We start from the raw sequence: 25,329 nt of genomic DNA on the forward strand, positions 1-25,329 counted from the left end.
TGATTGCTTTCACACTACAGCAGCAGAGCTGCAGACTTCAGTAACTGCAACAGTAAAATGTTGTATTAGACTGGTAATGTATTTGTCTCCTACCCAATGCTATTGATAATTTGATGGATATATGTGATGATGGAATCAGGTGAATCTGAATTACCATACCAATGATAGCATTCTTTCTGGAGTTCATCTTAAAGACCCCATGCATTTATAGTTAAATCTTTCCTTTAAGACTTACTATACAACTGATGAACATTTGTAACCTTTTTATTGGAAGGGTGTATTTAATAAGAATAAGCAAATCAGTTTTCCAGTAAGTGACTTTCTTACCTGGTGATTCAATACCATGTGGACCCCATGAGTCCGAATATCGGTGGAAAATTCCCCCAGAAAGTCCAGGATATCCTCAATCGTGGCTGCATAGGGAAGACCTCGAAGGCGTATACAGTCTCTAATGTTTGTAGGGGGCACAAATTGCTGAGGTAGTACTGGAATAATGGGAGGGGTTGGAAGTGGAATGAGAGGGGCCGAGGAGAATCGATTCAGCACCTGTTCTCAAAGCAAAATAGAAGTGGTTTAGAGCCCTGTTACTCCAACGTTGTCTTCAGACCAGTGCTGGCATCCCTGGAGAACTGCTAGAAATGCATAATCTCAGCTCCACCCTGACCTAGTCTATATGAATCTGCAGTTTAACAAGATCCCCAGGTGATCCACAAGCATGATAAAGTTTGAGAAGCACTCTTGGAGAAAGTTGTTCATGGTTTTCAGCTGGGAAAGCATGATACCAACTTTTGTGAGACGCCTGCTGAGATATACACCACACACAACACAATGCACTTAGATTAAGGACTTATCCACCTGGGCAAATGTCTCACTATCTGCCGTGAGACAAGTATCCTTAAAGTCTGTTGCTTTTATAAGAATCGGGACATATTGTTAAAATATGGACTTATGTACAACCTATTAGATTTCATTTCACTAGTGTTTCTCTCAATATTGTCTTCACATTCCACCTCCAAACCCAAGAAATATAAAGAAAATGACCCAGCAAAGGAACCACGGTCAAACAGTGACTGTATTATATTAAACTATGTCACATTTATAACGAATAAAGCAGAAGGCAGAATGGCTGGGTAACATAAACCTGAAAAAAATCAATTAGTGAAAATAAAAATAATCATGTGAATTTGAGACAGTGGCAAAACAGGGGATCTTGACTATCTTTTTCTTTGGCCACACTGCACAGCATGTGGGATTTTAATTCCCCGACCAAGGATCGAACCCATAGCCTCCCTGCATTGGAAGGTGGAGTCTTAACCACTGGACTGCCGGGGAAGTCCCTTGGCTACCTTTTAAATTCATGGAATCCTGCTATCTCGAGAATGGATGCGAGATCAGGTACATTTTGGAGAACGAATTGCTCCCAGGCAAAACTCATGTTACAAGGTTGTTGTCTACTTTTGTCTTAGTTTAGAATATGCCTACTAGTTGATAATACGAGGAGGCCTTTGCGCAAATGCCGTGTGTGGAATCCCCAGGATTTCTCAACCATTTACCACTGCAGCCTTTAACAGCTCATAACTAAATATAAGACAGTCAATGAACTCCCCGCAAATTGCCCTAATTTCCTCACTCACACCCTGTCCAGTTGCTATCTGAATAAGAGGTGGCAACAATCAAAGAGTAAACACAACACAGCCAAAGAGAAAGCAAGACTTTAAGAAACTATACGAACAATTCAGACACAGTACAAACATTAGGGGGAAGAACACGAATAGAAAATAAATGTTATAAACAAACTTGGGACAGGAAAGGGTCTAGCACCTACAGTACCTGCCAAATAGGAGATCAGTAAAAAGTTATTGAAAGAAATGATTATTATTAATGAAAAGAAGACAGTGCAAAGTCTATGACTACTTCAACACTTATTAAATAAATTATTAGAGATGGGAGGCTGGAAAGCGAAAAGTTCACCCACACTCAAAACCACCTATGGCTGAGTCAAACAGAGAAAGCATACTCTACAACCAAGCCAATTAATGTACAGTAGCCAAGGCTCTGGGGTAGTCCATTCTAAGGCATGATTTCCATGAAACTGTTCTTCGAATTAAAGATCTAAAATAAAAATCTCATTTTTCCCCCTCTAGTTTGGGAAGGGTGTTTGAAGTCTTAAGCATGCTCAGCATATCTTAGAGATTCAGAATTTATGATACTCATTTTCAACAAAGTACAGAATTGTTTAAACTACAAGTATGCTCATAGCTTAGGGTTCAAGAGTACCAGTACAGGGACTTCCCTGGTGGTCCAGTGGTAAAGAATCCACCTTCCAATGCAGGAGACATGGGTTCGATCCCTGGCCAGGGAACTAAGATCCCACATGCCACAGGGCAACTAAGCCTGTGCACCACAACTACTGAGCCCGTGTGCCACAAAATACAGAGCCCACACACTCTGGAGCCTGCACGCCATAACTAGAGAGAGAAGACCTGCAAGCCACAACTACAGAGAAGCCCAAGCGCTGCAACAAAGAGCCTGCGAGCCACAATGAAGATCCCGCGAGCCGCAATGAAGACCCGACGCAGCCAAAAAAAAAAAAAAAAAAAAAAAGAAAAAGAAACAGAACAGAGTCAGTGTCTGAACTGCTTGTAAAAGACCAAAGGAATCATTGAAATGACTATGTTCTACTGTGGAGCCAAGTAAAATAAGTTGAAGAGCCATGTGAAACAGTCTATAGGATCTCGGGTGCAAAGGTAATACTAACTGACCCTTGAAGAGAAATGTTCAGCTGGTAAGTCAAGAAGAATAGCCGCAAGGCTTGAGACCCTACAGATGGTTTTATGCTTGGATCTGAGTGTGTCTTCAGGAGCTGGCTGTCCCATCTGTGCCTCAAAAACAGCGCTGAATTCTGAAAGGTAGTAACAGGACAAAAGGACAATTTGCACTGTCACCAGCAATATGGAACTGATCAAGCCTTTTGGGAAATAAATTTGGCAAGACATTAAAACCTTAAAAGCTCACACTCTATATCCAGTTCTAAAGAAATCAATGAGAAATTGACAGATAGGGACTTCCCTGGTGGCGCAGTGGTTAAGAATCCGCCTGCCAATGCAGGGGACACGGGTTTGATCCCTGGTCTGGGAAGATCCCACATGCCGCGGAGCAACTAAGCCCGTGCGCCACAACTACTGAGCCTGCTCTCTAGAGCCCGCGAGCCACAACTAATGAAGCCTGCACACCTAGAGCCCGTGCTCCGCAACAAGAAAAGCCACCGCAATGAGAGGCCCCGTGCACTGCGATGAAGAGTAGCCCCCGCTCGCCACAATTAGAGAAAGCCCGCGCGCAGCAACGAAGACCAATGCAGCCAAAAATAAAAATTAATTTAAAAAAAGAAGAAATTGACAGATAAGCATGTTTACCTAAAAATTTCTTATGATAGAAAAAAACCCAACCCAAATGTACAATAGAATTAATAAATAAATTATATGCCCCTGTGAAACATAGTAATAACTTAAAGATTAAAATTTTCAGACATGAGTAAACTTTTGAAACCGAATACAAAAGTATATCTACAGCAATATTCCAGTTATATAAAAACACGGTATTTTTTTCTGTGTGTATATTAAGATAACAGTGGCTATCATTTGGTTACAGAATATTTTTTTCACGCATTTATACTTTCTGTAATTTCCCAGTTTTATTTTAACACAATGAATAATGTATTATTTTCAGAAATAAAGAATAGGAACTATATTCAATATCTTGTAATAACTTATAATGGAAAAGAATCTGAAAAAGAATATATATATGTGTGTATAACTGAATCATTGCTGTATACCTGAAACATTGTAAATCAACTATACTTCAATTAAAGAATGAATTAATTTAAAAAAAGAAAGAATAGAAATAACGCAAAGCCACCAACATGCTCTTAAAAACCAACCTGCTGAACTTCAGCTGCTGTGCTCCTGAAGAGTTCAATGTATCTTTTACCCAACAAGTCCTTATGCTTCCTCAATGCATTCTGTGCATATTCCTCACAGGCAAAGAGGACAAAAGCATCCCCTGTTGGCCTACCATCTGGGTACGTAACAAAGAGGATGCCTTCCTTCCCCCCAGTGATGGGGCAATGCTGTCCAAAGAAGGCCACCACTTCATCAGCTGTGGCCGTGAATGGGAGCCCCCGCATGCGGACAATGACTTGGTTTTCCTTGGAGAGAAATTGGGCTACCTCATTGGATGTACCTAGGGAACACAAATATCAGGAAGCACAGGGAGAAATGGTTAAGACATCGACTTTACCAAATTTAAAAAAGTAAAATTTTTGGCAATGTCTTTAATTCGTAAGTCCCACACTCCCATATGAATTCATAATAACATCCCAGGAATCAGAATTCTCTTCCCATAAATTTAAAACGTTCCCCCTACCATTTTCATAAAATACCCCTCTTAATATAGGAAGGTAGCCATACAGTTACATCATGGACCAACCACCATATTCTTCTCAAGGAGAGGCAACTAGTCATCACGGTGGTTAAGGGCACACGCCCTGGAACTAGAAATGTCTGGGTGCAAATGTGGCTTTACCATTTACCAAGCTATATGACCTCAGCCAAGTTTAACCTCTGTATCTCAGTTTCCTCATCTGTAAAATGGGAGTAAAATTACCTACCTCATAAATTATGAGAATAAGTTATTAAATAGAAAGCTCTTTAGTGATTTTTGGTATTATTTTCCTGATTACTTTTTATTAAGAAAGGTCCAAACATACTCGAGTAGAGAGAATAATGAATATACTTAGCAGCCAGTTTCAACACTTATCAACACTCTGCCAGACATAAAGCATTTTGTACAATGCTGCAGCAAATACTCAAATATACATCCTTTACTAGTAACATTTTCCCTAAGCGCAAATTCTTATCGTACTGCCCGTATAGCATGAAGTCCCAGGCACTGAGGTGGACATTAGTTAACTTTGCCATCTACAATGTTATCTGCCATGGAACCTCAGGACCACAGCACCTCCAAATATACTTTATCCCCAACCAATATCAAACAATGGAAACACTATTAACCTTGAAGTTCTGAATTGGGAAGCCTTGGTTTATCTCAAGAAAAAAGTGCAAGAAATATACCAGCACATTGTATAAACAGGATGTTGTTACTACAAGTTTTACAGTTGCAAAGATTTTTATCAGGACTATATAATGAAGGGATATAAATGTTCTCTGTATTTAGGTGAAAATCACCTTAGTATATTTTGGCAATAGGTGTCAAAAGCCCCTTAAAAGGTCCACCCACATTCTTTGAATTAGCTATCCTCTTTTTAGAGATTTATCCTAATGAGTGGCACATACAGAGATACAAAAATATTCACTGCAACATAGAGTGAAATGGAGGTAAGCTCTAAATGCCCAATAGGATTGTTTTTTTAAAAAATTATGGTACATATAATACTGTACAGCATTTAACATTTAAGAAATTTGAGTAGCATAAGAAGATATTCATAATATACTAAAAGGAGAAAGGAAATTAAAACAATATGAGCAGAAAAATAGACACTTACAGAGTAGGTACACAAATAGAAAAACATCTGTTGGACAAACCAGTTAACATTTTTTATGCATCTGTTATTTTTAGGTTTTAAAGTTATGAATCACTCAAGAATTAGATAATGACTTTATCTGTTCCCACTTCTTTCTGACCATATTACTACAAACACCATATATTCTAAAATACTAGAAGCCAGAATGCTACCATATTCCCAGCCACTGATGAGTAAAAAAGTTAAGAGAAAAAATAGAAGCAGATATGCAACAATTCCAGATATTCTGATATGGCCGTTTGAAAGTAGTTTTCAGACCATTTAATTTCTTTCATGAACTACTCTTTCCCTTTGTACACGACTTTATATGACCCTCTGACCTTTGTATAGCACTATTTTTAATGGCTATTTAACTACAGTTGGCTGACTCAAGCCTTAGGGCAAGCGTTACACATTACACTGACACTACTGGATATTTCTTCCTCCTATTAAAAAAAAAAAAAGTCAACTTTTATGTTTCATTGGGAATAAAATGACCCTATTTATCTACCATTCATGACTCCATTTATCTACCTTTGCTATATAAGTAAAATTTTAGATTCTTCTTATTATAGCCACATTATATAAAATGTACTCACCGCCAGCAATTTTAAGAAAATCTTCACCTGTTGCTTTGTAAACCTAAGAAAAGAAAGGGAAATTAAATACAGTTTCTGAGCCTTCTGATGTGAACACTCATTCAAGATGCCAGGGTTGTCAGGGTGTCACATGTCAGGTTGTGAGGACGTACCTCAATGTACCGGGTCCCCATGTGATGTTTGTGCCTCTGGAGTGCTAGGTCTCTGTGCTCCTCACTCACAAACCTAACCAGAGCTTCTCCGTTCCTTCGACCCTGGGCATTCAGACAAAGTGCTGCACCTCCCCTTTGAAAATAACAGAACAGAAAGCAATAGGGAAAAAAACAAAAAAGCAAACAGTGAGGAGAAAATGACAGAAAAATCTATTATCCTTTTGGGATTGTTAAATAAAATAGAGATTAAGGAAAACCAACTTGGCAATATTGAGTCCTTTGAAGAATCTTGCAATATCTTGATCCGAAGACTGCCATGGCAAACCCCGTGCCCTGACTACCGTGTTGTCATCAATAAGTTCCATCTTGCTGCTGCGGATTCAAGCAAAACGTCAGGTTGCATGATGAATGCTAGGCAGTCTGACCTATTATCCCCATAAGACAACTGGCCTATTTACACCTGAGGTATTATTTATTTGGAGTTCAGACAGACTTGTAGTACTGCCCAACTTACTTCATAACCTCAAAAATTATCTGGGCACAGTTCAAAGTATTCTTTAGGTGGTTTACTTATACAGAGGCAACTGCCCATGCCAGTTCAGCACAGCTTGCTCACCCAGCAAACCACCTATCAGCTGAGTTGCTGCTTCCTTGTTCTCAAAAGAACGCAGCAACAATTCACAGGAAGCAAAGTTCTCCCAATACTCTCATGGCCTGTAAGTCCCTACAGCTGAGAAGGTTTAAATTCATTCTCTGATCTGGCTAGTACACCAGTGGGGTTTAAATCCAGTTTGACAGCAAAACTTAAGACCCACCTAAAGCTGGTAATGAACCCACATCAGTAATGTGTGCACATGGTCAGAAGTCTGCCATTAAAATATCTCCCCTATCAAACAGGGAGGCATCACAGAGAGTGTTTATGGAAATGCTTGGGAGTTCCCACACCTTAATGAGTCATTTGTAAATCACCTATTCTATATTTTGACACCTTCTGATGTTCTATTCCTCCCATATTTATATTTTCAGTACTCCTAGGACATTTCCTAATGAGTCACTTTCTCCACAACTAAATAGGCCTCAACATCTCTCTTATGGGCAAACATGTCAGAAGTTTCTGTTCACTTCAGGCACCAAGCAATCTCATGCAATTCACTGCAGTGATTTACAAACTTAAATAGGTCTACTTGTGATCACAAACAGAGATACCACCATTTCATACTTCTCCCCAGTTATTTCCTTTGCTTTAAAGTAGGAGCTGATAGAACATACTTAAAATTATCTCAGTAAAAACCTTGTGAACTCTTTTAAAGCTTATGATTTTTTCCTTTGGAAGTTTTCCAGTGAGGATGGACAGTTCAGAGAGGCTAAAATCAGAATCGCAGACACAAACAGCACAAACACATGAGGTACCTAAAGTCATAGTGACTAAGGATACAAATATTTCATTAAATGTTAATCCCAACATCCAAGCTTGCTTTAAAATACAATCTTCTTTAACAAATGACCTAATATTTAAAAATGGATACCCAAAAGGTTTAGTAAAGTTACTAAAATATAACAGGAGTTAAATATCACAATATGAATAAAAACACATTAAAAGGCTCAAATGGAATAGTATTCAAGTACTTACCAAGTGCCACTTTCAAATTTGTAATTTACTCTTTCTGGATCTGAAAACCTGTGATCTAAAATGAGAACATACAAGTCATCGTCTTAGCCATCAGGGAGACAAAGCTGAGGGGGCGGGTGGTGGTGATTCAGAAGTATAGGCAAGGGAAAGTGGATGGGATCAGATACTAGGCCCGCATTGTTACAACACCAATACTTACTATAAGGGTCTGAAATCATTGCTAAAATTATATTTCCCATATCTTCAACTTGACAGGCTCCATACCGGGAGGCTGAACTATTCTTCTCAAAATTTAAACCTGGGAGATTAAGTTAAGGAAACATTTTGGGGAGGTAAAATGAGGTTGCTTTTACCCCAAATTAAACTCTCATGGAGCCAAGAAGCCAAGTAAAATGCATCTAGATTGACAATTCTTTGAAATCTCAAAATAGCTGCTTCCCATCAGTCTGGACTTCACCCAGGCTTCCTGAAGTGTCCAATTGCCCTATTGGGCTAAGATGGCCAAATCAATCCTGTCCTGAGGATTACCAGGAATAATAATAATAATACCAGGAATAAAATGTTTATTGAGTGGTAGCAAATGCATGAATACTGAGCACTTTAGCATCAAACCATGAAGCATACAACAGTTAACAGAATCCCTATCCTGTCTTTACAACACACACCATGCTGACTTAAAGATACAGTTACATCCTTCAAGACCACAAGGTATTAAATGACTTTTTTAAGCCTAATGTTCAGAACACTTCAGATTACTGAAGACGTATCTATAACTCCATTTTTATTCAGAACTCCCTTCTAGAAGATTTTTGGAACCCCATAACACAGCCATCTTGGATGGCAGCAAATGCTTGTCCTTTTAGAGTAGATGTGTAGAAACGGTTCAAGCACTCAGAGCCAACAATGGCCAATGTAGCTTTTGATTAAGTGAGTACACTGTTTGGGTAAGCCAGGAAACATGGCTTTTCAAGAAATGCATGGCTCAAGTTGGGTTTGAGGGTGCAACCAGAAGAGATTTCCATCAAGTTTTGCATAAGTTTTATAATGTAGTACAATGCACATAACAAATAATACTATGGGACTCTATCTTTTCTCGAGTTTAAAATGAAAACAGCCATCTGAGTGGTGGTTATTAAGATGTTTGCCTTATTTTATAAAAATGTTTCCTGACTGGTATTTTGTAACAAGGGTAATAAATGAAGACAAGTATTAAGAAAAAGTCGGTAGGTACTACTTTACTGCAAACAAAGAGGATACGATAATAAAACAACTCAGAGATTTCTCCCCACCAAGAATTATAGCCAGTCTTCTGAATGAGTAATATTCTATTCTATTCTCAATTCAAAATTCCTTTCTATTTCATCCCCACAGCTTCCTCTTGTCTTTCTCCAGTAAAGAGACATGCTAAGCAAATTCATTTTTGTGTCGTCTCTCAACCGGTTACATTTCTTTGTAGTTAAATATGCTACATGTAGAAAGGCAGCCATATGTTCCTTGGCAAATTACTTAACCCCACTAAACTTCAGCTTATCTGTAAAGCCAAAGCTGTGATAATCTTTACCTCCCTGGGCTCTTGTGAAGATTAAATGAGATAAAACAAGCCCAGGACACAACGCAGGCATTTAATACATGATGCTCTCGCCGCTCTTCCTAGAACCCTCAGGTGACCAACTTTCATAACTTATGATAATCACACTTTAAGAGGGTCACATTTATGACTAAAAAATCTGAACTCACCAGATGCCTATTTGTATGCTCACAGGATAATAATCATCAAGCTAAAATGGTGGATAATTTCTGCATTTCCCCCTGCAATCCCGCCCTTTACATCAATCATCTAGTGATGAAATAAATCTGCTGCCCACTGAGGGATTAGAAAATCTATCCCAGGAGATGTTCAAGCAACAGAGCAATGACCACTGACTGGGGTCATTAAAATGATTTTCCTTGGAAAGCTGTACTATAAAGTATTTATTAATTCAGCGCCCGCCATTTTCAAAGAACATAATGATAGGACAGAAAAACTGGAGCCAAAGGATGAAGATGCTTTAGGGAGACAACTGCCCTAAGTTTTCTGGGGAGATGGGAGGAACTTTATGGATCCTTACAGAACGAAGAAAGAAGAGCTGTGACTAGCTATAGTTTATCATGTAAACTCTGCCACCAAATGTCTGGAACCCTGCAATTCTAATAACACTTTCAGCCTTTTAAGGGCGTACAATGAAGCAAAGAGAAACATATCCAAGAAATGGAGACCAATGCCATCGTATAAGCCAGTGTTTCTCAACCTCAGCATTAGTGGCACATAGGGCAGATAATTCTTTGTTGGGGGGTGGGGCGGTGTCCTGTGTACTATAGGATTTTTAGTAGCATGCTGACCTCTACCTACCTCCAGGAATAACAATTAAAAATGTCTCCAGACATGGCCAGATGTCCCCAGGTAGGCAAAACCCAGCCCAGGTTGAGAACCGCAGGTATAAGCCGACAGCTCCCAAGAGGGGCAACTTAACCCCTTACCATCTATTGATTCAGAGAAAACTTTTACATGTAGGAGACCATTACTAGACAGAAATTTTGAAGAAATCTGACCAAGGAAACACTGCATAAGGACCAACCTGATGCTGTGGCAAAACCCCTATCAGCAGAGACAAACACACACACACACACACACACACACGCATACCCTACACCGTAAGGAACATGGATGAAAACACAGCAAGAGTCAACCCTTGATCCTCACCCTATTTTTGTGCAGCCCAGAGAAAAGTATGGCTTTTACATTTTTTTTAAAGGATTGTAAAGAAAGAATGAGCAGAGACTGTACGTGGCCTGCAAAAAACTAAAACATTGACTCTTTAGCCCTTTACTGAAAAAGTTTGCTGACTTCTGACCTAGAGGAATGAAAATTGCCAAAAATAGAGAATGCCACAGCAATGTTTGCCACATCGTAACCTTCTATCCCAAAACAGAATCTTGGGGGGAAAATTAAGCTTTGAAGGAACTGGAAACTATATTCAATTCAAACCAGTTTTTTCTCCTCTATCAATGACAAGAGGCATAAGCCTTCTCACCTTTGCTCAGGTAACTCCCCTATAAAACCCTCGTATCTTCTTAATCCCATAACCAAATTAGACCATGGATCACTCTCACTCAGCACCAAAGCCTTCCTTAACTGCTCTAGGTCACAACCATCAAGTTAAGAGTTGATTAGATACTATTCCTATAAAATATTACTCTCTTCAACTGTATTATGCATTTCCTGAGCACAGGTCCGCTTTCCTCTCATCTCTTTCCATCTACCACAGCACCTATTACTTCTAAGACTCTACTGACATAAATGATGGCATTTACTACACATCATTTTGTGCCAAACACTGTCTATTTCCTCCTATTTTTGCAGTAGCCCTGCCAGGTAGATAACAGTAAAACCAAACAGATGAAGAAACTAGGATTGAGAGAAGTTCTGTAACTCATTCAAGTTTCCCAGCTCTGATTTGACAATGTGTCTGTAATTCCCTGAACCAAGATAAGAAGCTTTGCTTAATTTGTTTTGTTTTGAGCAATAGTTTGTGAGAAGCTTTCTAAATGTATGATATGAAAGCCAAGTGAAAAAGGTAGCTCAAAAGCAACAACGTAAAGTATCCTGTCTGTGTGTTTTGTAGCTGAAGAATTATTTTTACTGAATTCTACTTTTTAAATTAAGAATATGTTCTAGACATTTGGCTAACTTGGTCCCACGTAACACGTCCCAACATGTTTCCCTTCAAGTCATCACACACCAGGAAGATCAGCAGCTCTAAGCTCCCAGCAACCTTTAAAAGTCACCCAACCTCCTGCATGCCCAAACCGCCCACTCACTCACTCACACCACTGTCTTCGGAAGATTCATTCAGTTTTTCATAATTCTTACCAGAATGCAGCATGAACAACAAATAAACGGAAGTGAGAAAAAACTTTTAGTACCAATTCTTTCTCCTATCAATTTATAATTATATATTGAATTACTTGCTGCACGTCTGATCTTGAGAGAAGGAAAGACGAGTCTGTGCCTCCTGATTTATGGTTGTCATGCAACTTAGTCATTCTGCCCTTGAGGCAGCCACGACAGCACCAACAGGCTTAGCCAGATTTGCAAATGAGAAACGCCGTGAGGAAACGAGGAACAGTAAAGCCAGACATGGTGGGAACAAAATGAGCATGTCAGGATACAACTGAGCAAATTGCTGCATTTACACAGAACTTAGAGAAGTCCAGAGACTTCGCCTATAGTTGAACAGAAGGAACGTTTCCTTAGTGCCACAAAGTCCATCAATATTAACTTATCCATTCAAAAGAAGTTACCTTTTCTGACTGCGGAAAATGGACACATTTGGTTTCAGAACACTCAATTTTCCCTAGTAAATAACCTCTCTTTAAAACTAAGTTCTTAGTTTCTATCTAAAAGAAGCACACGTAGGGGACTTCGCTGGTTGTCCAGGGGTTAAGAATCCACCTTCCAGTGCAGAGGATGCAGGTTCAATCCCTGGTTGTGGGGACTAAGATCCCACAAGCCGCGGGGCAACTGAGCCCACACGCCGCAACTACTGAGCCCTCGAGCCACAACTAGGGAGCCCGTGTGCCACAACTACTGAGCCCGCACACTCTGGAGCCCACACACCATAACTAGAAAGAAGCCTGTACACCACAACTAGAGAAGATCCCACACGCCGCAACTAAGACTTCGACACAGCCAAAATAAATAAATAAATAAAAATTTAAAAATAAATAAAAATAAAAGAAGCACACATATAAAATAAATACATTGTGGAGCAATTAAGTTTAAACTATGTTAAAATTGCATCCCAATTCAAAATTCCAACTCAAAGCCATTTTTCATTACCATTAAACACCACCCCCCCTCCCCAGGACAACAAGTTTGTTTCTTCCCCTTCTACTCTGTTTACTCTTTTATAAGAGTAACATAACTGCCCATATTGCCAGACATTTTTCAATAAAATTCCTATGCTAAAGGAACAAAGGAATAGCAAGCACAAAATATCATGAGAAAAGTTGAAATCGTGCTCCAACTAAGAACTGAATTTCCTACAATTATGTGAAGGAGAAAACAGAAAGTGATAAATTACCCTTATAGGAGTTGTATAATTTAAAAAAACAGGTTCTAGGGACTTCTGCGGCGGTCCAGTGGTTAGGACTCCATGCTTCCACTGCAGGGGGCAGGGGTTTGACCCCTAGTAGGGGAACTAAGATCCCTCAAACCTGCCACATGGCCAAATAAATAAAATACAAAAATAAAAAACAGGTTCTATAAATAACCTGCTATATTTTTAAAATGAGCTTTGAAAGAAGCAAATCAAGAATGCCAGTGTAAAAGAATGTAACTAAGAGCCAAAGCAACAAAAACTTTCTTTATACCAGTAATAAATGCTGGGGAATCTAAAACCATAGTTTTAACTCTATTCCTCAGAAGCTTACTCTTTCCAAGAGGGGGAAAAACAAACAAAAAAAGCGAGATCCATCCTAACAAATATTACTTCAGGAGGTATTATTGTTAACAAAGCGCAAAACTGACAAGTCAGTTATATCTTCGAAGAAATAAGGTAGAAGTAGGAACTAATGTAAAAAAAAAAAAAGATAAAATTTCTACTTTAGAAAAAGACATTTATATGGCATAAATAAATTAGGAAAGGGAGACTCCATGATAATGTCTTCCAAAGCCTTCTAAAACAAAAAAACTATCCTGGAATTCCCGAACTCACATTTTAAAAGTAAATTATTTTATAATCAAAATAAACCACACAAAATTAACATAACTCTGAGTGCTGGCCAAGAATATACAGTATTTCTAGTCACCTAACGTATTACAGACCACATACCAGAGTATTCGCCAGTTTGGCTCACATCGTACCAATGTGGTGCCAAAGATAATTTCTTCCCCGCCCCAGCCAACAAGGTCAACTACTAACCCAACTTAACTGTACACTTGGTGATAGTTAAAATCCCTTTCATACGCAGAAAGGTGCCAAGGAGGATTGAGCATCTGCCTCCACTTTTTAAGAAGAGCAATGACAGTTTTGCGACTGCAAAGGCTCAGTTCAACTAGTCATAACAAATAAGCACATAAGTGCAGAATTAACCACACTTGCACACACTATTTTTACAAATGGAGAAGCTAAACCCTGAAAGCTTACCTGTACTAACATGTAGCTGATGTTTTAAAAGGTCTATAACCAGTCTCATGAAAGATTAGAAAAAAAATTTTTAGGTGTAAGATAGTTTAGATAAGGTCTTAAATCAATAAGGAAGTCCTTTCAGAGTCTTTGGCAGATGGCTTTCTTCTTTGGAGACATGCTACAACCCAGTCAACACTGGAGAGCACACAGTAGGGCAGGCAGTGGCTGAGTGGTTGCATGTACTAGCTCATTATTCCTTGCAATAGTTATGCCCATTTCAAGATGGGAAAACTGGGGCTGAGAAGTACAGTAAATTCATCCCCAGTAAATCTGACTCCAGAGCTCGTGTTCTTAACCACTCTGCTAGTAAGGCTATTATCTCCCTCTTTAATATATGGGAAAAACTTGCCCTCGTCACTGTGTCAGTAGCACGCCCACAGAAGCACATATCGTATACCCCCACCAAGAAGTGGTGAAACACAAACACAGGGAAAGACACACACACCCCTACTAACACTTGGATGGGTAGACAAGAGTGGTTTAGTGATTTTTTTTTTTGCCCTGTTAATGGAAAGCTGCACTAGTGAAACGGCATATGCTTATAATATCAAACAGCACATATGGATGCAATACCCTAAAACTTTGAAATTTTACAAAATTAACTTCCCTTTTCTCCTGAATATTTAGTCTCAGGAAACACAGACTATAAATTTATAAAGGGAGATAATCTATTTAAATAGCCAACCCCACCCTCAAATAATCTTTATAAATTCTAGAACATTATCCCCTAGTTAACAAGCAGACTGTCTGCACTCAGACTCAGGTTCAAATGCTGACACTTCTAACTTAAGATAAAATCTCTAAGCCTCAGTTTTCCTAGCTATGAAAAGGGGGCAATACCTCCTCCACTGGGCTCTTGGGAGGCTACTGATGGGATAAATAGTAAGCACCCAGTTGATAGATAGTTCTCTTCTTTCACCTGCTCTCCGGAGAAGGCCATACTTCATTTAAAATGAGTTCTTAGTAAAGGCTTGGCAAAATGAAATAAACACAACGGTAGAGGTCTTGATTAAGGAGAATAAATCAGCTCATGAGTTACAAAGCTAACAAAAAATAGGTTAAGAAACCAGGAGGAAGTAATTCCATCCAATACTGTGGGGGAAATAGGTTTTTTTTAAAAAAAAACAGATAAGTCATTATACAAATAGCCTCATAATCAAAATGTACTTTCAGCAGGGGACAACTAGCATTAATTTCCCCAAGGGATCTATGATAAATTTCTTCCTTTAAAAAAAAAAAATCACATGGGCCCCAATTCCTATCATCACACCCTCACCATCTCACATGATTAAGTAAAAAGCTTACAAAATGCCACCCACAGTTCACCTGCTAAATGAGGTCTTCTTTCCAGCTAGGACTGCATAACTCAAAGCAGGTAACAAAACTGCAGCAGGAATAACTCAGAGAGGATCAACACTAACACCAGAAATGGTTTTAGAACCAACACAAAGACAAAAGAGGAAAATATGTGCTAAAATATGAACCAAGACTGCATTCAAGAAATGCCTAAACCTTTTCTTTTATCAAAGTGGTCGTACTGCTTCATTTACATAGCACCCACGGTTCACAAAGCTTTCACTGGGGACTACCTGAGATAAAAGTGAGGCTTGGAGAAGGCCAGTAACTTTCCCAAGGAAGCAAAGCTGCAAATTCTCTTACTTGTTCCTTTCTGAGGGTTGGCAAGAGCCTCTCTCCCTCCCCCGCTGATTACCTGGTGGAACAGGTAATCCCTCTGGAGCAAATGACTCTCCATTCACTTGGCAAAACCATCAAGGATGCGTAATGAGTATCTTTATGTTTCCAAATCCAGTGCCATTTCCATATTAGAAAGGAAAATGTTTAGTCGTCTGAGAGAATTGGACAGCTCTTTAGTTCAGACATTGTAGAAATCCTCTGCACAGTCAAATTTGGTATGACTGTCTTTGACCTGAGGAATTAGTTTGATGGCCTAGTCAGGGAAATAATGAATCCTCTGACTAGGAGTCATAAAGTAATTGATCACAGCAGCAACATAAAACAAAAACCACAGATAGAAAGGCGTAATAACATTTCTTACCTGTTAAATGGGAAAGAAGTATGCAAATAAAACACTAATAAAAACATTTAAGATTAAAATCCACTTTTGGGGGAATTCCCTGGCAGTCTAGTGGTTAGGACTCCACTCTTGCACTGCAGGGGCCATGGGATCCGTCCCTGGTCGGGGAACTAAGATCCCTACATTCTATGCAGTGCGGCCAAAAACAAAAAAATAAAACAAAAACAAAAATCCACTTTTTGATTGGCAATAAAACTATAAACGCTAAGACTTCCAATGTAAGTCCAAAGAAACTAGGCTAACATTAGGCTATTTTAAAATAAACAGAAAAATTCCCTAATTTTTCAATGAATGCATTACTTAATGGTCATGAGATCCTTCCTCAAATGTCAGGTGTTATATGCCTGAAATGAAGCCCAGCTTAGCTTTATTCACAATTCACCTGTTTACTGTAGTCAAATATTTCTGATTTTCATCTCCATGGTACTTGGAAAAAAAACTGCCAACAAATAGTTATAGAGCTAGGATAAAAAGGAATGACAGAAAAAATCAGCATAGCATCTTACCCATTCACCTTAGGTCACCTTTAAGGTCAGATAATGCAAAAACTATATAAAAGTATATAGTACTTTAAAAAAGTACGTATATATTGTGTAGATAATACAGCATCGAGCAAGTAAAAAGCCCAGGTTACCATACTGAAGATGTTTACTAATAACCCCAAATCTTATATATGTGAAGCTCTTAAGAAGAAACCAAGGAGAAAAAAAATAGGTAAGCTTTTAACAAGCTTTCTCTGAACTGTGAAAACACTGAGAAAACTGAAATACCTAAATATAAGAACCTCTTATTTGTAGCTATGGAAATTTTTACTAATATCTGACCTACAGTTACTAGGGAAAGATTTTCTTTGCTAAAAGAGAAAACAGAGCAGTCAGGGATAAACGGTTCTTAATATACTGTCTTTCCTACTCAAGTTGTCTTTTTCTAAATTAAGATAACTTATTACACTTTCCCTTCAATATCTACTAATACTTTGCCAGAATTTTTTGTTCTCTGTTTTGTACCAGCACATTAAATGGTTTAGCATTTGCTATAGATGGGATTGTGTCCCTTCCCAAAATTCATGTGTTTAAGCCCTAACCCCCAATGTGACTGTATCTGGGGATAGAGTATTTAGAAGGCAATTAAAGTTAAATGAGGCCATAAGGAAGGGGCCCTAATCTGTTAGGCCTGTGGCCTTATAAAGAGAAGAAAAGAAAGATATCTCTCCCAACACTCCTAGCCACGCCACTCCCCCTACCCGCCATTTGAGACACAGGGAAGAGGCAGCTATCTGAAAGCCAGAAAGAGCCCTCACCAGAAGTCAACCATGCTGCCACCCTGATCTTGGACTTCCCATACTCCAGAACTGTGAGAAAATAAATATCTGTTGCTAATAAACCACACAGTCTATGGTATTTGTTATGGCAGCCTGAGCTAATTCATACAGCATTTAAACCAACAAAACACATAGCAAGTTTTTCTACTGTCCCAACCTTCTAATGAAACTCTTGTAAGAATTCACTCAAATGAGCTTATTCTACCCTTCTCCCGGCACTGCTGGGAGCTAAACCAGTAATTAACTAGTAGCTAAATCAGCTACACCAAAATTCTAGCTACCTACTTCCAAGAAGAAGGCAAATAAAATGGGTTTGATCTGTTTACAAATGGTTAGGAAAAATATCCAAACAATCTTTTTCATCAAGAAATTTTGAAATAAAACAAAAATCAAGCTTTAGCTCCTGAAACTGGATGAGAAATTTTTAGAATGAACATCTATACCCCCACGTTCATGAAAATAACTTGAATCTGACTTCATGATGATTCTCATAGTGGCTTTGGGCGAGTCCCCAACCCTTCTATTACTCAGTGTTACATCTGATATGTTAGCACATGACTCTTATTAGTTAGCACTTTAAAGACTTACTGGATGAAAGATGATGGGTCATTCATGACAAGATTTGTGATTATAAAATTTACTTTTACAATACATAATGCATCAGATATATTATCTTGGTTATGAAAGAATTTGGGGTAAAATCTCAGCTTCATTTTATCATCTCAAAAGACAGCTTGTAATAATTACCACAATCTACATGTATTTGACAAACCCAGAGAAATTTAAAAGGGGTGCCAATGAACAGCTGTTTGTCAAGAGTATACATCCAAACTTTAAAAAATTCTTATCCATTCAAAAGAAGATGAAATAAACCCTAAAACCAAGATAATCAGAACAAGTGGCCTTAGAATTGGCAAAGAATGTGGTCTTCACATTCATCAATTCGTCATCAACTGAAAAAACAAAACAAAACCACTCTCATAATCCAAAATTGAATTCTATTTTAGATGTGTTCACCTAACAAAAATCCATGTCTAAATCCATCTAAATCACTATTCAAATTCAGTAAATTATAACTACTTTGAAAGATGCCAGTAATTACACCATTTTTCCTAGCACAGTAGACAAATTTTGGACAAGTCAATTTTCATACACTGTCAAAGTTAAAAATGTTTTAAAGTTTCTTGAATTGCCATTTTTTTCTGGAGCTGTCTTTTCAAATGATTCCTGGGTCATCACTTAAAGGATACACTCTGTCATTGCTGCAACATCCAGTTTATCAACATCAGGTGAACCAGGGCAACACTTCTTAAACTCTTTCCGAAGATCAAAAAAGGAATAGAAGCATTCAGGCAATAATACATTCTGAGGAAGGACAAGGTAGACACTGTTAACTAGATAAATTTAGTTCAGTGATTCCCTAACAATTAGGAACCTAAGAATTGAATATAAGTATATTTTACCACAATTTAAAAAAATATTTTTAAATTAAACATTAGAGTGTCTTCATTTTCTGTTACAGTATTACATCCTACATAAAAGTCTCATGGAAAAAAAGTTCATCTTATTTTAAGGCAATAGATTATATGTTTGTGCTCCATTATGTATTCCATTCAAAACAGTTCTGAAGCTATAAAACATTTGGGCTATTATATTTTCTGTTTGATAACATTATGTACTTTGTCTAGCCATAATTATTTTAGACCATCTGTATTTTCACGTAGCAATATTAGCCCTCTCAGTTTTCATACAGATTCATATGTTTACAATATATATCTAGACATAGGATTCTATGTGTTTATCAAAATTTAGTTTTCTATTAAAACCTAGTAGTTTAAAATACTGGGTTCTAATAATACATATTCTGTGTATTAAAATTAGATTAAGATAGTAAATTCCTGATTACCTGAAGAGGATTATTTTTGTGCCAAATTATAGTCCCACGTTAGTTTTCCTGACCATTATTATTTTGGCTAAACCTGAGAACTCAAATTACACTTAAAAAAAATATATCACAAATCTCAACGGCAAAGGAGAAATTGTTACCAGTCGTTCTTAGCTATTAGCATCACTCTTGTGGTAATTAAACAAAGCTCAACTGTCAGAGCAAATATTATACTATTGTGTCACTTTTTTTCCGGATAAAAAAAAATCCTCATTGAATAATTTTCAAAGTTTAATTTTGTTACACTGAATTTAGATTTTTTTTTAAATGTCAAGATAATTTGTATTCACTTATGGGGAATTTGTACATTATAAAGTCAAGGAAATAAATACTTTTTAATGTTTGTGACCCATAATATTTATGTAATAATGTCTCTATCTAAATTTCCTTTATTGGATTCTATTAGATGTGACCTGCTCATGCTATATTTGAAATAGGTATCAATACATCATGGTGACATTTTCCAAAACAGTTACCAAAAGAATTGTGAATCTTCAAGATTACCTATAAAAATGCTTATGTAAAAGCTGTTTATAATGACAATAACTCAAATATCCAACAATAAATGTTTGGTTTCAATAGGTATATCCATTTAAAATACTGAATATTTTATTTACTGCTTACAAAAGATACTGATGTTATATTAAATTTAAAGTAGGCTAAAAGGTTTGTGTAGTACGAATGCTCCTTGTAAAAGTAAGGTTTTTCTACAAGACTCTGAAAGAATACATTCAACTATGTTCACATTCAAAAAACCACTTTAATGTTTTCTGACTGGAAGGATTATTTTCTTTTATGTTTTACCATTTCCTTATTTTTCTATAATGAATAGAATTATTTTCATAATGATACTAAATTAATTGTTTTAGTTTTCTTTATCAAAATCCTAATAGAAGTGGCTCAGGAAAATGTCTCAATTTTTCTCTGGAGGTTTTCCCACATCCAAAGCAGTGTACCTAAAATAACAAAAACAGCTGTTTTCCTCCAGCCCAATAGGGAAGGATTAAGTTTTATCCCTTATATGAGTTTGAGGGGAAAAAAAATTCTCATATATATCTATTTCTGGATTAAGGGTATAGCAATTTGTCTAGCATTTAATTAATAAAAAATACTCCCCCCTTTTAATCAAATAATTACTAAGGTTGCTGTAAAAGGGAGTGTTTTCTTCAAGCCTCCAGATATAGGAACTTGAGTTTCTCCTTCAAACTTTTAAAGTTGTCATTATACATTTAGTTCATTTCTTCCCTTTTCCCTACTGGAGTAAAAAGAAAGAAAATCTGCACTGACTACTCACTTATGACATCAATTGCCAGTCTAAACTTTTCATTGCAAGACTTACCTCACAAAGTTTCCTTAAAAATATTTTACTTCCATCTTTTCAAGTTCAGTATCTGCCTACCACAATAAAAAGTTACAGCTCTAATTAATTAAGTTGATAAGATCAACTATATTAGCAATGATTGATTACACTGGGTCTGCTGTCTGTGCTCACCATTTTTTCTCAGCCCCTCAGTATTCTTCCCAGAGAGAGAAATCACATCTACAGTAAGCTAGTATTTTTCTCATTTCATACTCTTTTCCATACCAGAAAGATAAGTAAAGGTAAAAGATGGGGGTGACCCTATTGTTTTGATACAAAATTCAATCAGTTTTGAACATTTACTTTAAGTCAGACAAAGTACAGTATGCTATAATTAACATTTCACTAGTTATATGGTTAAGTCAGAGTACAAAACTTTTTAACGAAATTATTAGAATTGCAATTTAAAAGTTTTAGTTGGATATTTCTTTGCTCTTTCCTTTCTAGGGTAAGGCACACAGATGGGAATATTACTATGTATTAAAATACAGTTCAACTTACTTGTTATTTTAAATGTCAAAAATTCAGCTAATATGCTCTGGAAAAGGGAGAATGTCAAGCATCTCAAAAACTTGACATAAAAAGGAAACTTCTATTAAGTCACCAAAGGGTATCTATAAAATGACTGTAATCTCAAACATCTCTTTGAAAGTGTTGTGACATTTTTATTGTGGTAAAATATACATAACACAATATTTACCATTTTAACAATTTGTAAGTGTACAATTCAGTGGCATTAAGTACATCCACACTGTTGTGCAACCATCACCACCATCCCTTTGTCATCTCCTCAAACTGAAATTCTGTACCCATGAAATACTAACTCCTCATATGCATATTTTTAAAATGGAGAAACTTGGATAAACCATTTTTTAAGCCTCCAGTCACCCCTAAGGTCCAATCATTTTTTCGAGAAGCCAGCACTCTTACCTTCTTGGAAGCCTCAGGATGCAGGATTTGCCTGACATGAAGCTGCCCATCAGTACAGAGACAGAAGGAGGTTCCTACCCCAATATTCAGTTCATTGCTCACTGACTGGTTAAACTGAAAAGAACAAAACACACCCAGGGATGCAATGGATGCAGGATTTACAAACTCTGAAAAGTGGCCCCACTTGGTTATAACCTGAGAAAACCACGCTAACTGCTGTGAAGAACACCGCTGCTGGAGGCAACATTAGAAAGACGCCGTTCCCACAAACTGTCTAGCTTCCTTTATATAGGGGTAGCTTTCCAGTCAATCCTCAGTTTACGCACAGGAGAATTTAGTAAATGCATTCTTCCTCCCGTTCAACACCCACCGCCTTCTATTTTTGTGATAAATCCATTCGAGACTTTTAAGTCAGAGGTCTCATTTCATCAGCAAGTTGCCTTCTGATTACATCATTCTCTGGTGTTACTTTTTATTATGTTAGGATGTTCTAGACTTAAGAAAGATGTCAGTTTCTGATACGAATGTGGGTAATGTGTATACAGACCTCTGGAAAATCTAGTAATACGTTTCCTGTAACACACCCCAGAAATGATAACTTTCCCCTATAATTCGCAACTCCTATGCTAGGGCAGAAGCCGTGAGAGCGCCGGACACTCACCTGTGCACAGGTGTTTAGCGCCCCGCCCTATCCGCGATCCAGTACCCGTCGGCACCCTGGAGTAGCCGGTTTTTAGGTCACCTCAATCCCAGTAAGGGGATTCCACTACTTTCACGGTGACCCAAGGAGCAGCCTCACATGTCCGGGTCTGCAAACCCTCCCGGCGCTAGGACCAAGGCCACTAAAGTAAGCGGAACCGGAACCGGGCCTTTAGGAGTTCAGGAGCCTAAACCCAAGCAGGCACCTTCAGGTTCCCACCCAGCTGGGGCCGCCTCCACCACGCCACAGCTCGTCTACACCACAGCGCCCCCTGTCCCAGGGCTGAGCTGCAGACCCAAACCCGGCAGAGGACTGGCGTGTCTGGGGTCTGGGTCTGGGTCTGGGTCTGGGTCTGGGCCTGGGCCTGGGTCTGGGTCTGGGCCTGGGTCTGGGTCTGGGCCTGGAGCTGGAGCGCTAGGATTCAAACTCCGCTCATCACTCGATTGGTAAAACTCGGCCGATTCTCTGGCCCCAGGAATAATTCAGGAAGCAACTCGAAAGCTAGCAAGTTTTGGCCCAAAGACCCTGGGGGCTGGGAGGCGAAAAGGAGCAGCGACCTCCTCGCAGAAAGTCCACCAGGGGCTGCAAGCCCGGGTCTCGCCCCCTCGCTCCGGGGACACGCGTGGACCGCCCGGCGAGGGCGTGGGACCTGATAGGGTTGGGCTGGCTTGGAGGGACGCCCGGGTAGCTAAGATGGGGTGGGCGGCGCGGCCCAGGGCTGTCACCTGTCGGAGGGCTTGGTCCAGCTGCGGCGCCGAGGACAGGCTCTCGGCGTCGATCTTAGTTTCTTCTTTACAATCCTCCGTCAGCTCCAACTGATCCGGTCTAACTAGTACTTCGTGCAACTGTCCCACCTCCGGGGGAAAAAATTAGGGGTCAGTTTTCCCTTCCTCAGTTTGGGAACCTCTACCTTCACTCTCTCCTTCCTTGCTCCCCTGCTGGGGCGGCCCACACCTCTCGACGGGTCTGGCCTCAGAATCAAAGCTCACTTGTCGCCAGCGGCTCCAGTAGCCGAGAGGTCGTCGCAGCCCAGCCCCCAGCCCCACCCCCACCCGGATCAGGTCCGAAAGGCCCTGGAAGTGAGCACTTGGGCCCCCAGGGATCCCACCCCGCCTTCCCGGGGCGTCCCCCGTCCGGTAGAGAGCATGGCTTGGCGGCCCCCGGCCTCCCCACCTGGGCCAGATTTTGGAGGACTGAAACGGTTCCAAGGCGGTTGGCCAAGAGGTTTGGTTTTATTCTGGATTCTCTAGGCCCCGGGTGCAGCTTCCCAAGTGGGCAAACAAGAGCACTTGTTTACCGACTCCCCAAACTTTTACAAGCTTTTGCCCCACTCCTATCATTTGGATAGAAACGTGGAGAAATACCTTCTTGTTGGCCAGATCCACGACTTTCCATAAGAGCAGGATCAGCTCCTTCTCATCCGAGCCCAGCTTGGCCCCGGTGGCCCCAGCAGTGATTCCAAAAAGCACCACCAAGTAATCCGGAGACGCCGTCATGACGATAGGTGGGGAGGGGGAGAAGGGGGGTCGGGAGGCGGTGAGGTGAGGTGGAAGTGAGAACGAGGAAACCTGTGCTAAAACCTCTTCTAAGAGAAAAAGAAAGAGCGACCACCCCCCCCTCCTCGCCGCCGCTGGTGCAAAAGGCGGTAACCAACCACCCAAGCCCACACCTGGCCCGAGCTCCACACCCAGGGCAGGAAGGGGGGTGAGAAGGAGGGCGGAGGAGGCCTGTCCTTTTTGTATTCAATTGCCCGTGCGTCTATGCAAAAAGCCTGGAGCAGGGCTGCACCCGCGGGAGGCGCGCGCAATGGCTGAAAGCTTTTCTGTTTTGGGATGTGGCTCTACCTGCCCGCCCCTTCCCCCTCCCCCACGTGGTGCAGGTAGGAGACACCTGGCGGCGCCTGCCCATTGGCTCCTTCAAACCACGACGTGGCAGCGGTGGGGGAGGAGGCCGCCCGGGGGAAGGGGAGGAGGGGGCGGGAGACAATGGCTGGATGATTGGAGAGGGAAGGGCGAGAAGGGAGGAGGGGGAGACGCGAGGGGCGGGGAAGAGGCGGTTGCCACCCAGAGGGTAGCCGAGGCCGCACGGGAAAAGGGTGAGGGGTAAAGGGCGCGCAGGGACGGGTTACCCATTTGGAAGTAGCCGAGCTGTAGGGGTCTTGGAGAAATGCCGGCTGTGGGGAGCGAAGCCGGAGGTCCTAAAGGGTCAAGCGAAAAGGCCTGGCGCGGGGAGGAGAAAGGAGGCCAGAGGTGTGGCTCGGGTGCGGAGCTACCCAGGGCGCGGCGCCCCGAGAGGGCGAACCGCGGAGGGAGGGACCGGCCAACGGCAGCCGGGAGGTGGCGGGAGCACTTGCCAAGCACCGGAAAAGCCTCTCCCTAGCCCAACACACCTTGAAGTGCAAACAGCAGGCGAAACCCTTCGGGCCCTCCCCCTCTCCGGGCGCCCGCTCCTCCGAACCCCGAGGTACTGCCCACCATGGGGAGTGAAACCCCCGCGCGCGGCTGAGCGGAACTCGCGGGGCTGGACGCCCAGCCACCAAGTGACGCCTGAGGACTCAGTTGCGTCGCGCAAAGCAGCAGGGGGTCCCCCGTGAGGAAGTTCAGGCACAATGGAACTCACGCCCTTTTCTCTCAACTACTCCCTTAATTGCTTACTCCTTGTTTGGTCCTGGCTTCTAGCTCGAGACTGGAGCCTCCTCCCGGGCAGGGGCCCACTTCCTTTGATTTGCCCTGGGCCCTAAATGAAATGTATCTACAGTACCTAATGTTTTCCTAAATCAGGCCAAAGCC

At 40.3% G+C, this 25,329-nt stretch overlaps 1 protein-coding gene across 15 annotated transcripts in view; it reads right to left on the reverse strand.

Moving 5' to 3' along the window:
- Positions 1-25,027, reverse strand: part of ESRP1 (epithelial splicing regulatory protein 1) — a 58,967-nt gene extending 33,940 nt beyond the window's left edge. For 3 of the 15 annotated variants that reach the window (XR_014236360.1, XM_082363316.1, XM_082363322.1), the window contains exons 1-11: positions 23,905-24,983; positions 23,266-23,394; positions 21,841-21,954; positions 18,856-18,970; positions 8,159-8,257; positions 7,960-8,014; positions 6,591-6,701; positions 6,330-6,462; positions 6,178-6,220; positions 3,938-4,239; positions 328-546 (exon numbers count right to left, since the gene is read on the reverse strand). Coding sequence is in view for 13 of the 15 variants with exons in the window: in XM_082363316.1 (XP_082219442.1) it covers positions 328-546; positions 3,938-4,239; positions 6,178-6,220; positions 6,330-6,462; positions 6,591-6,701; positions 7,960-8,014; positions 8,159-8,257; positions 18,856-18,970; positions 21,841-21,954; positions 23,266-23,394; positions 23,905-24,036 (1,452 nt within the window). In the remaining 2 variants the exon portion in view is untranslated. Of the gene's footprint in view, positions 1-327; positions 547-3,937; positions 4,240-6,177; positions 6,221-6,329; positions 6,463-6,590; positions 6,702-7,959; positions 8,015-8,158; positions 8,258-18,855; positions 18,971-21,840; positions 21,955-23,265; positions 23,395-23,904 lie in introns of all 15 variants that reach the window. The other 12 variants (XR_014236359.1, XM_082363311.1, XM_082363315.1 and 9 more) reach the window with 12 other exon arrangements.
- Positions 25,028-25,329: the final 302 nt, after the last annotated feature.

The sequence above is a fragment of the Balaenoptera borealis genome, assembly GCF_965194805.1.
Source record: "Balaenoptera borealis genome assembly, chromosome: 17".
Lineage (NCBI taxonomy): Eukaryota > Metazoa > Chordata > Mammalia > Artiodactyla > Balaenopteridae > Balaenoptera > Balaenoptera borealis.